The 12,520-nt window shown below is 42.0% G+C and overlaps 1 protein-coding gene across 9 annotated transcripts in view; it reads left to right on the forward strand.

Moving 5' to 3' along the window:
* Positions 1-12,520, forward strand: part of IPO9 (importin 9) — a 163,509-nt gene that overhangs the window by 10,048 nt on the left and 140,941 nt on the right. For 6 of the 9 annotated variants that reach the window (XR_005223189.2, XM_037884733.2, XM_037884732.2 and 3 more), the window contains exon 2: positions 10,511-10,572. Coding sequence is in view for 5 of the 9 variants with exons in the window: in XM_037884733.2 (XP_037740661.1) it covers positions 10,511-10,572 (62 nt within the window). In the remaining 4 variants the exon portion in view is untranslated. Of the gene's footprint in view, positions 1-5,031; positions 5,229-6,257; positions 6,343-10,510; positions 10,573-12,520 lie in introns of all 9 variants that reach the window. The other 3 variants (XM_043533608.1, XM_043533610.1, XM_043533609.1) reach the window with 2 other exon arrangements.

Here is a 12,520-nt window from a genome sequence, read left to right on the forward strand (position 1 = left end):
CTTTGCTAAAATCGAGGAATAACACGTCCACTGCTTTCCCTTCATCCACAGAACTAGTTATCTCATCATAGAAGGCAATTAGGTTAGTCAGGCATGTCCTCTCTCTGTGCCTCAGTTTTCCTAAATGCACAGTTCGGATAATGATGTTTCTCTGATTGGTAAAGTGCTTTGAGACCTACTGATGAAAAGTGCTATGTAAGAGCTAGGTATTACTATGTATTAGCTAACCACTGTAACATCTCAACTGCAAACCTACACGATAACTACAATTGCCTAAATGACCACTAACTCCTACCTAGATGATTTCTCTTTCTGTTTAAAAAGTTAGGAAATTCACTAACACACTTTGTCTCACAGTTAATCATGATTTAAATCACTAGTCAGGAAGGCTCGATTTAATCATGGATTTCTACATAAAAGTGCATTCTTGTTAGTTGTTAAACCTTAATACATATTCTTCACAACTCAGAGATAGATGTAGGTTTCATTTTTAGAAGGTACACACGATACATTTTTAAAGTGATTTATTTTGAAAACTTTTCAGATTAGTTTTACAGCTATATCATCATCTTCAACGCAGCTTCCTCCTGAGAAGGAAGACTTCTCATGATGTTTCATTCGGGCAACCAGGCCTTGCATTTCTTTGTTGCACTATTTGCACGCATGCCTGTCTTACCCACAGGTAAAGGAACTTCATTAAAATATTCCCAAACTGGGTCTCTTTTACAGCCTGCTGCCATTATAGGTTTTCCCTTCCAGTGAGATAATGGTATGGTAGATCTCAAATCAATGAAGGCTACACTCAGAAAGACCTCAAGACTTCTGGAATATGCTGCTCAAACAGTTTCACTTTTGTTTCTACTGCATATCTGTCCTTTCTCACATTTATCTCCAGACTTCTTCTCCATGTCCAGATCTATTCCACCCCCAACAATCTTCTTTCTATTCATTGAACTTTTTGAAACTTTGCACTTTTAGAGTGGTAAGGGATCGACTCTTTGTACACAAATTTACAGAGGGACAATAGAGTTGAGGTCTGTTATTTCTTACCTCTATATTTATTTATTTATTTATTTATTTATTTAAAAACATTTTTTGCTGTTAACAAACATGTTATCTCTGGAGACACAAATCCACAGTTTGAGAACTGCAAAACTAAGCATCTCTGATGGTATCTTCTAGACTGAGCACTGAGTCCCATTGGGTAGATAGAAAAATTAACCTAAATAATCTATACAGAAGCCCGTGGAACTCCATAAGATTAGGTCCCTAATCCATGAAATATTGGAACTCATTTACAAAACTTTTCTTAAACATTACATGAATATATTGTCTCATACTATAGAATTAGAATTTATAATCCCTGTTCCATGATGAGATATCTTTGAGCTATAATGTATCTTAATTAAAACTATCTTTAGATCGGATTTTTTTTATTAAATGCTTTTTGAGGAAAAATAACCTATTTTTTAATTGAAAAAAATCATTGATTTGTATTCATCCTGATTATTCTTTGCGTGGCTCACCTGGCAAAAGACTGGGAGAAGGGGTGATGCCCCCGACTCAGCAGGCTGGATTCCGTCCCCTCTTTGGGTTACTGCAGTTATGAAAGAGGTGGAATCTCAGTTTTCGCACATTTGGCTTCTTTACTTTTACTCTCTTACGTGGAGCTGTGGCACTGGGTGGAGCTTTGGTATGGGGTTGAAGCTGTTTCGAAGCAAATCGCTAGGGTACAGAGCAGGGACAAAGGTGAGACCACTGCTGTGCATTTGTCCATCAGGTACCGCAGCAGAAAAATTGTAATAGCAACTTTAAAGCTGAATAATCCTTGCTAATCATGTAGCCAATTTAAAGCAGTACAAACTCCACGCAAGAATTCACTTAAACATAGTGACTAGGGAAAAGGAGGCAGTAGCACAGAAATATGTACCCTCTGAGAAGCCTGTTCTGCACTGCATTCCCAGTGAACGTAGAAAGCAGACTGATAAAACTCTATCCATCAAATTTGCATGGAAGGCACTTGTATGCTTCGGTGATCATAGAATCTTAGAATATCAGGGTTAGAAGGGACCTCAGGAGGTCATCTAGTCCAACCCCCTGCTCAAAGCAGGACCAATCCCCAAATAATTGTCTCAGCCAGGGCTTTGTCAAGCCTGACCTTAAAAACCTCTAAGGAAGGAGACTCCACCACCTCCCTAGGTAACACATTCCAGTGTTTCACCACTCTCCTAGTGAAAAAGTTTTTCCCAATATCCAACCTAAACCTCCCCCACTGCAACTTGAGACCATTACTTCGCGTTCTGTGATCTGCTACCACTGAGAACAGTCTAGAGCCATCCTCTTTGGAACCCCCTTTCAGGTAGTTGAAAGCAGCTATCAAATCCCCCCTCATTCTTCTCTTCTGCAGACTAAACAATCCCAGTTTCCTCAGCCTCTCCTCATAAGTCATGTGTTCCAGTCCCCTAATCGTTGTTGCCCTTTGCTGGACTCTTTCCAATTTTTCCACATCCTTCTTGTAGTGTGGGGCCTAAAACTGGACACAGTACTCCAGATGAGGCCTCACCAATGTCGAATAGAGGGGAACGATCACATCCCTCGATCTGCTGGCAATGCTCCTACTTACACAGCCCCAAATGCCATTAGCCTTCTTGGCAACAAGGGCAAACTGTTGACTCATCCAGCTTCTCATCCACTGTAACCCCTAGGTCCTTTTCTGCAGAACTGCTGCCTAGCCATTCAGTCCCTAGTCTGTAGCAGTGCATGGGATTCTTCCATCCTAAGTGCAGGACTCTGCACTTGACCTTGTTGAACCTCATCAGATTTCTTTTGGCCCAGTCCTTTAATTTGTCTAGGTCCCTCTGTATCCTATCCCTACCCTCCAGCATATCTACCTCTCCTCCCAGTTTAGTGTCATCTGCAAACTTGATGAGGGTGCAGTCCGCGCCATCCTCCAGATCATTAATGAATATATTGAACAAAACCGGCCCCAGGACTGACCCTTGGGGCACCCCGCTTGATACCAGCTGCCAACTAGACATAGAGCCATTGATCACTATCCATTGAGCCCAACGTTCTAGCCTTCTTTCTGATGGACAGTGGTATAAAACTGAGAGGTAGATCTGTCTGTGACACTCTGGACCCCATATTCACCATAGTAATATGATTATGATTAAGGCTATGATTTTGTCATGGACATTGTTAGTAGAAGTCATGGACAGGTCACGGGCAATTAACACAAATTCACGGATTTACTAAAAATATCCATGACAATGTTCAATATCTGGGGCCGGTTTTGTTCAATATCTTCATAAATGATCTGGAGGATGGTGTGGATTGCACTCTCAGCAAATTTGCGGATGATACTAAACTGGGAGGAGTGGTAGATACGCTGGAGGGGAGGGATAGGATACAGAAGGACCTAGACAAATTGGAGGATTGGGCCAAAAGAAATCTGATGAGGTTCAATAAGGATAAGTGCAGGGTCCTGCACTTAGGATGGAAGAATCCAATGCACCGCTACAGACTAGGGACCGAATGGCTAGGCAACAGTTCTGCGGAAAAGGACCTAGGGGTGACAGTGGACGAGAAGCTGGATATGAGTCAGCAGCGTGCCCTTGTTGCCAAGAAGGCCAATGGCATTTTGGGATGTATAAGTAGGGGCATAGCGAGCAGATCGAGGGACGTGATCGTTCCCCTCTATTCGACACTGGTGAGGCCTCATCTGGAGTACTGTGTCCAGTTTTGGGCCCCACACTACAAGGAGGATGTGGATAAACTGGAAAGAGTCCAGCGAAGGGCAACAAAAATGATTAGGGGTCTAGAGCACATGACTTATGAGGAGAGGCTGAGGGAGCTGGGATTGTTTAGTCTGCAGAAGAGAAGAATGAGGGGGGATTTGATAGCTGCTTTCAACTACCTGAAAGGGGGTTCCAAAGAGGATGGCTCTAGGCTGTTCTCAATGGTAGCAGATGACAGAACGAGGAGTAATGGTCTCAAGTTGCAATGGGGGAGGTTTAGATTGGATATTAGGAAAAACTTTTTCACTAAGAGGGTGGTGAAACACTGGAATGCGTTACCTAGGGAGGTGGTAGAATCTCCTTCCTTAGAGGTTTTTAAGGTCAGGCTTGACAAAGCCCTGGCTGGGATGATTTAACTGGGAATTGGTCCTGCTTCGAGCAGGGGGTTGGACTAGATGACCTTCTGGGGTCCCTTCCAACCCTGATATTCTATGATTCTATGAAAAACGGAGAGGGAGGAGGGTCCAGCTCCCTGCCCTGCTGTGGCTGGGAGCAGTGGCCCATGGCTGGCAGCTGGGGAGCTGCAGGAGATCCCCCACTGCCCAGGAATTGGAGAGCTCTGGAGGATTCCTCCCCAGGCGGGGGAGCTGCAGGGGGTCCCCTGCTGCCTGCAGGGGCTGGAGAGCTCCGGGGGATTCCCCCGCTGGCAGTGGCTAAGGAACTGCCTGGGATCCCCCGCTGTCCGAGAAACTTAGGGGGATTTCCCCCCCCATTAGCAGCAGGTGGGGAGCTGTGGGGTAGCCTGCACTCCCAACCGCTGCTGGCTGAAGTCATGAAGGTCTGCGGAAGTCACAGAATCTGTGACTTTCATGACCTCTGTGACCAAATCGTAGCCTTAATTAAGCTGCATCTTGTACAAGATATGTCATGTGAGGTGTCTATGGAAAAGTTATGGTTGGTCAACTACGAATATCTCGTTTGTATGAATGTATCATTTTTATATCTGGAGTTGTGAATATTAACTATGTATTTATATTTCAAATATGCTTGCACCTGGGTAATGCACACAGTCTGACAGCACACTGTGAATGGCCCATTCAAGTTGAATGGACCATCACCAAAACAGTGGGCCATGGGGAAAGCTTATCTTCACCAGATGAACTGTTCTGGGGATGTTTCAGTCAGCCTATGGATAATGGCTGCCATGACTCATCGAAGTATAAAAGGGCATGTGACTAGATCACATGATACTGATCTCCATTTTGGTACCTGTTTTTTTCCACAAACTTGGCAGCGACAAAGGGGTTCCCGCCTTATGAAAGAAGCTATAAAAGGGAGCCAATGGGCCTCACTTTCCCCACAACTCAACACCTGGAAATACCTCTGGAATAACGAAGGCTTGGAACTGGGGAAGTGCTGGTCTGAGGCGGGAAAGAAGGAAACCCTACCTGTGTATGAAACATCTACAAACTGCTTGTATTGTCTAACAGGGTGAGACACTTATACACTACATAGGATTTGAATCAGGCTTAAATTGCGCTTTTGTTTATTTCTTAGGTAACTTTCTCTGCTCTGTTTGCTATTATTTATAGTCACTTAATCTATCTTTCTGTAGTTAATAAATCTGTTTCATATTTTTACCTAAAATACTGTGGTGTTTCAAGTGCAAAGGGAAATTTGCTCAGGAACAAGGCGGGCTGGCGCATTGTCCTCTCTACATCGAGGGAGGGGTGGACTGGGTAATAGATTCATACTGGTTAGGCTTTTGACCAGGGCAGGATGATACAGCTCTGGGGTTTTAGGCTGGGGAGCTGTGGGTATTTTGTCTGGAGCCTCTCTGTTGTTGGTTCATGCAGTGACTGGCCAGAGTATTCATGAACACAGCTGTATGTGGCCCTTGCCTGGGGATGTTTGTGTGAGGGCAAGCTTGGAGGGCTTTGCCACTTGTCACAATGCCACAGTGTGAGAGGGAACCTAGATTGGTAAAACAGAGGGTTCAGCAGTACCCCAGTTCCAGGTTGCACCTTGTCTGTTTAGTTATTTTAGAAAACTCATTGCTTTTGCCATGATAGCATATCTTGAACTTTGCTGCGAACAGTGGCCCTGCATAATTTTATTTTTCTTTCTTGTGTGGAATGGTGGCCTCCTTCACTGGAAGCAGTGGTAACATCTTTACTTGTATGATAAGCTCCACTCTGAAGAATGTTAAGAATGTATCCTTCATAGTCTGTGTCTTATTGTGCCATGTAGTGAGAATTTGATCTCTTTCCTGTTTTCAGTGGAAGACACTTACGTTGAAAAAGTCTTTCATTTAGTGTCTATCAAATGGTTTGTCTTGGTGTTGAAGGGTTTCTTGTACTTGGGAATAATGTTCTTGGTAATCATTTTCCATGGAAGACAATAAATTGAGCTTCAAATTTGTGTTGATAACCAGGGGTTGGTGGGTTTGCTAAATGTATTGTTGTTGGGTTTTTTTGGGCATGTCAGATTTTCCTCCCATTTTTGTTTCTATTTATACAGTTGTTTTAGCAGTTTGGGATCTTTGCCTTCCATCCAGCTCATCTGGGCCCTGTGATCCCCCACGTGGACTTCTACATTAACCTTGGTTGGTAGTAGGATTAACTTCTTACATAGGCTTCGCTATACCTGTTTCAATCTAGTCTGGCATTCTGCCTTCAGAACTGTTCAATATCTGATCCTTCAGAGGAAGGTGAAATAGGTCCTTGATACATCTAACAAGTTTTCCTACCGCTGGGCACAGGTGAATATTGTTTTTGACCCCTGTATGATGTTTGGTTATGCCTGGAAGCATGAAATTTGATTGTATTTCTTAGTCTGCATAGGTACAAATAGTTAGTGGTCATGAAATAATCCCATTAATTTGGAGTCAAGAGCAGACGTTTCTTTCTGGTTCTCATCTGAGATTTTCTGGATCTCTTCCAGTATAGTGTAAACATTGGCCTTCTGCAAAGGAGAGCCCTCGGAGGATCAAGACTCGCTCCTGGGCATATGGTATTCACTGAGCCGAACTGATGGAGCCTGCACTCGGATAAAGGCTAGTTGTGCAGGTTTTTTTTATTAGCCATGTTTTTGGTTCCACAAATACTCTTGTAAACAGCTTACAGTTGAGGTGTCTAAGGGTATGCCTCTAGCCTGAATGGCTCCATAATTCTGCTTAGAACTCCCACAGCACGTCAGCTTCCTTTGGGTGGGACGCACCACCCCTGCTGAGGATCTCTTAAGCACTAAACAAACATCCCATCAAAGTAGTGCAGTATCAGTTTCCCTGAAAGGGGCATAGGCTTGCTATACTTATTTATACCATTCTTCAAATTTTGCTTGTCATTTTTATGCAGTATGTATTTAAAATAAAAAGGCTTGTGGGGAGTGGAATGATGGATATGGGACTGTCTGGTAGGAGGTACACGTGCTTGTGATTGAAGCAACAAGAAATGTGAAGGTCATTCTGTAACTATTGTGACACATTTAAAATGGGACACTTGTGATCTGTCATGGGTACAGACTGACTAAGTTTAAAACAAGGATTTGATCTTTATATTTCATGGAAGAATCAGTAGCAATTCCATAGAATCATAGAATATCAGGGTTGGAAGGGACCTCAGGAGGTCATCTAGTCCAACCCCCTGCTCAAAGCAGCACCAATCCCCAATTTTTGCCCCAGATCCCCAAATGGCCCCCTCAAGGATTGAACTCACAACCCTGGGTTTAGCAGGCCAGTGCTCAAACCACTGAGCTATTCCTCCACCCCTCCCAAACTGCAAGGTTGTGTTCACTTTTTCTATGAAGTGGAGTTTCATTCTGTGTTGATCAAAAAGTTTTTTATATTATCATAATTAGAGCACTCATTGCTAGAATGCAAATGAAAAGCTTAAATATTAAGAACAGTTAGGATTTCATTGCCAGACATGGGTTTGGCTTGTTGTATGCCCGCAAAGAGAAATAATTACTATGAAAAAGATTAATGAACATTAATAATAAAGTGCGGGGACTTGAAGTTACTTAATTTTTTGTGTTTTGTTTCAAAAATGTCCAGTTCCTTCTCTTTATGTATTCCCAAACAAAAAAACTGTTTAGATGGAGTTAAGGTTGAGGTTATGTATGTTTTACCATTACAATATTCATCATAGCAATCTTATAATCATGTCCCAAAACAAGCAGCATAAGGCACAGAAATTCAAAGTTAGGGTTAAACCTAAAAGAAATCCAAATATATGAAGGTCTGAAAATGGGCAGTTAAGGCGCACCCAAATAACCTTAACTCTGTTCTTTAGTGATGCCACAGGAGAAAACCTTTAAAAATCAGTTTAATTTATTCTGGGGCTACAAATACTAAAATGCCTTAAGCATAATCATGCGGTTATTGCAAAGTGTCACTGTGGGGCAGAACTGAAGTTGTCTTGTTTAACCTAAGGTTAAACTTTAAAAAATACATCAAACTGTGACTTCAGGGGTTGGTAAATACTTGTTTCTGGGATAATTACAACATTCATGGAGGTTTTTTTAACCTTTAAACTATTCATATATACTCTAAACATTAACGCCAGGTTAGCAGTTGTTTTGTCTAGAAGTTTCCCTGGTTATTAAAAAATTATTTAAAATGTCATACAAACAGAAGTCCCAAAGATTGCTACAATGTGATATCTCCAGTGAGTTGAAGATATTAAAAATACTGATTTTATTTTAAAAGTTTTTAGAGCCAGATGTACTGTTACTCTGTGTCTGCTTTGCATGACTGGAACAGTGCAAAGTAGCTACACCAAACTGGTGAATCTAGTTCTTTAAATCAACTGTAAATTATCTGGGATATGGGAATAACTTTTTTTACACTTTTTTTTTAAATGAGGAGGGGAACCATGTAAATTTCCAGAGTATGAAACTCTGGAATTTCTATCTTAGTTGTCAAGTATCAGAAGGGTAGCTGTGTTAGTCTGGATCTGTAAAAGCGACAGAGAGTCCTGTGGCACCTTATAGCCTAACAGACATATTGGGAGGCCAACTGGGTAAAAGGACTGGTGAGAGTGGGAGGCAGCTGGGATGACTAGGAATTGCCAGGGTTCAGGGCGGGTGGGGAGAGAATTCCTGGGGAGCAGGGGGATTCAACAGTGATGTATTCATATTGGAGGAGGGCAAGTGATGTGTCTAGCACCTTGAGTAAAAGAGGGTTATGTGCAGCAAATTGAACAGTAACAGACTACAGATACTAGTGATGGTTGAATCTGGTGATATTCTGAAGAAAGAGCTGTCAACCAATCTTGCAGCTGTTTTTATTGCTTCACGCTGACTTAGACATTTGAGGTTTTAGAATGATAATCCTGGAATCTTTTTATATAGATTCACCAGTGCCGTAGGTTTAGGTCTCTGTGCCTTTTTAACTAACTGTTCAAACAGCGGTAAAGATCTTTAGATTAATAACGAATCCAGGTTTCTCCCTTTCTTCTCTGAGAAGCTGTCAGTTTCTTGTCACCTTCCAAAATGTGTCACTTCAGCGTTGTTTAAACATTCAGAATCTTTCTGTGCTGAGAACTGTCCTGTGGTGTTTACAGTTTCTTGTTTCAGATAGTCATAGGTTAAGCTATGTAATGCAATATCTGCAGCCTCATATTTCAATTGCTTATTGACTTAGCATTATTCATAAACTGCTGTTAAACTGTTTAGTGAAAGACAAGTATATGTTGTATGCTTAAGTCATTTACTGGACTGCAGCTCAGACGTGTATTTTCTGAGAAGCATTAAAAATAACCAGTCATCACTTGGGTAAAGGGACTAGATGTATTAAAATCTTGTGCTACTTTAATGTTGGCATTATTGTGAAGACATGCTTTCTCCAACTCAGCCCAACAGTAGGAATGTCTGGTCTTCCCAGACACAGTTATGTGGAGGTGGGTTCATTCACAATGTTCTGATAGCTTTTTTCTGGGTCTTTCAGGATATCCCACAGTCTTCCTAGGTAGGACTTCAGGGAAACAGTTACAGGGTGTGTGTTTGACAAGACTTGAGGTGTTACAAAACACAGGATGCCCTTTGGTGGTCAGCCTATGGTCCCTCTTTTTCTCTTCTTAAATAATTTTGGCCCAGGAGAGGTCCATTTTAACAGTCTAGCCTGTTTGACAAAGCTGATGTAGGCTAACAAGGTCAAGGTCAGAACGTGACCCACATTTCTGGTGAAGACTTGAAGTGATACAGGTTTAAATAGCTGAAATCATGAAATTTACAATTTTTAAAATCCTATGACTGAAATTGTCCAAAATGGACCATGAATTTGGTAGGGCCCTACATATAGCTCCATCTGTGAATCTTTTTCATAGCTTCTGTGCAGGTGCTCACTTAATGTCATTAACAAAATGTCATTGTTTGCACATAAGTCTATAGTAACTTAAATTGATAACAAAATGTGGGGGTTTTGTTTTGTTTTGTCCATACAGTCTTTCACTTAGTATAAAAACAGTTCCAAAAAAGCTCTCTGTTTGAGAGAGAGAAATAGGTTATTGGGAAGAGGAGTGGAGTCGGTAGGGAATATGAGGGAGAATGTGGATGCTGTCAATGCAGCTGAGAAGCTACTCTATGGGGCTGTTTTCTCCTTCGTGCATGTAACTCACTTTGTCATCATTGTGCCTTCCAGAAGATGCAGGCTAAAATCCTTTTTGTGATTTGTACTGTGTTGGCTTAAATCTCTTGGTGCTAATGTTAATTCTATTCTTGGTCTCAATTAGATATTCTATTCTTAGTCTCATTTTAGATATTCTTTCTTGCAGAATTTGGCGTTCATTTAGCAGAACTGACTGTAGATCCCCAGGGAGTACTGGCCATTCGTCAGGTGAGTCTTCCCAAGCATGCTGTAGAGAAGAGATGGATTATAACTTTTGTTGGTTTATAAACTGGCCACTCGTATTTCCTTTTTAAAAAAAAGTAAATTAAATACTATTTCTCTATCAATCTAATCTGTAGGAACATGTAGCAATGAGAATGTTCTTGAGCTCAGCACTTAATCACATTTATAATAACCTAAACTACATAATAGCTTTTTTCGGTAACTGATATGAGGACTGGGGAACTAGTGTGGGGATGTGGGAATGGGAAACTTTCTCTTTCTGGCTTCTTCAGTAGCAGATTGTTCTTGCTATTTGTGTGCAGGGAGAAGTCATAGGTATTGTTTTCCAATTAGCATTACTCCATTTTCTTTTCAATTTGTTTTTGTCAAAAATCACATGACCCTTATCCATGTGTGACTAACTCTCATCATAATGCTGTTCAAGCTTGGGACATTTGATGCTCAGACACTAAAGTGGTGATGGTGGTATAAGTACCTCTGTAGAATAGAATCTACATACAGGGTGGCATCTGTGAGCAGGATAGCATTGTCTTACCATCTTTCTGTGACAGCTGGGTTCTAGAAATCCTGTTGAGTTTTCATCCTTTTTGAGGATTTCCGTGTTGGAGGGAATGGTATCTCATGTCACTTGTTACTGGATCAGACCAAGCATTGTTATGCTTTAGCAGATCTTCCCTGTCCTAAGAAGCTCAAGGCCCATTCTGCCAGAGTGGTAGCCGGCTTCTGGGCTGAGAGGGGGGAGCCTCTGTTCCTGAACACTGCTGAGCTATCTGGTGCTCAGTTGACACTGTCTCTAGGTACTGCCTCCTCAACCAGGCATTATTGGCTAATGCTGCCTTTAGACATGAGGTTCTGAGATGAGTCTTGTCCATCCTATTGCCTTACCTTTTCCCTTAGCCTCTAACCACATATAGGGAGGAAAGGAAGATTGTCCAAGTGCTGCTGATCAGACCCCGCATGCACAATGGTTGTGGCTGCATAGCAGAAAAACAAATTTCTTACATTGCTAAATGTTTCCCATAATGAGATAACATCAGTACACCTCCCAGGGTGGATTGGCTCAACCAGGGGCTAGCTGGGGAATGCAGGATTATGTACTCTATTTCTGTAGCTTTGGAATATTTCCTCTGGGGAGAAGTGTGTGGCAAACCGCTAAAGAGAGGGGGCAGTGCCTTAAATGCTTCATCGAGTTTCTCACCAGGCTGACAGCAGAGCAGGGTCTTATAGATTGTAAGCACGGATGTTACCACAACACAGAAAACACATAGCAAAGTAGTAAAAATCTGCTTTTTAATGGTTTAAAACAGCAGGTCTCAAATTTTATTGCTTCACATACTGCTTTCTTAAATTATTGTAAAGTGAATAGATGGAACATCAAGTTTACATGCCACAGGTGGTACACGTACCACAGTTTGAGAACCCCTGGTCTACAGGTTCATAGATAAGGCCAGAAGGGGCCATTGTGATCATTTATTCTGACCCCTTCTGCATACCACAGGACATAGCAGTGGACTTGTTATTCCTTGACTTTAGCAAAGCTTTTGATACGGTCTCCCACAGTATTCTTGCCAGCAATTTAAAGAAGTATGGGCTGGATGAATGGACTATAAGGTGGATAGAAAGCTGGCTAGATCATCGGGCTCAATGGGTAGTGATCAATGGCTCCATGTCTAGTGACAGCCAGTATCAAGCGGAGTGCCCCAAGGGTCGGTCCTGGGGCTGGTTTTGCTCAATATCTTCACTAATGATCTGGAGGATGGCATGGATTACACTCCCAGCAAGTTTGCAGATGACACTAAACTGGGAGGAGTGGTAGATACGCTGGAGTGTAGGGATAGGATACAGAGGGTCCTAGACAAATTAGAGGATTGGGCCAAAAGAAATCTGATGAGGTTCAACAAGGACAAGTGCAGAGTCCTGCACTTAGGATGGA

Source organism: Chelonia mydas, chromosome 21 (genome assembly GCF_015237465.2).
Source record: "Chelonia mydas isolate rCheMyd1 chromosome 21, rCheMyd1.pri.v2, whole genome shotgun sequence".
In the NCBI taxonomy this organism is placed as follows: domain Eukaryota; kingdom Metazoa; phylum Chordata; order Testudines; family Cheloniidae; genus Chelonia; species Chelonia mydas.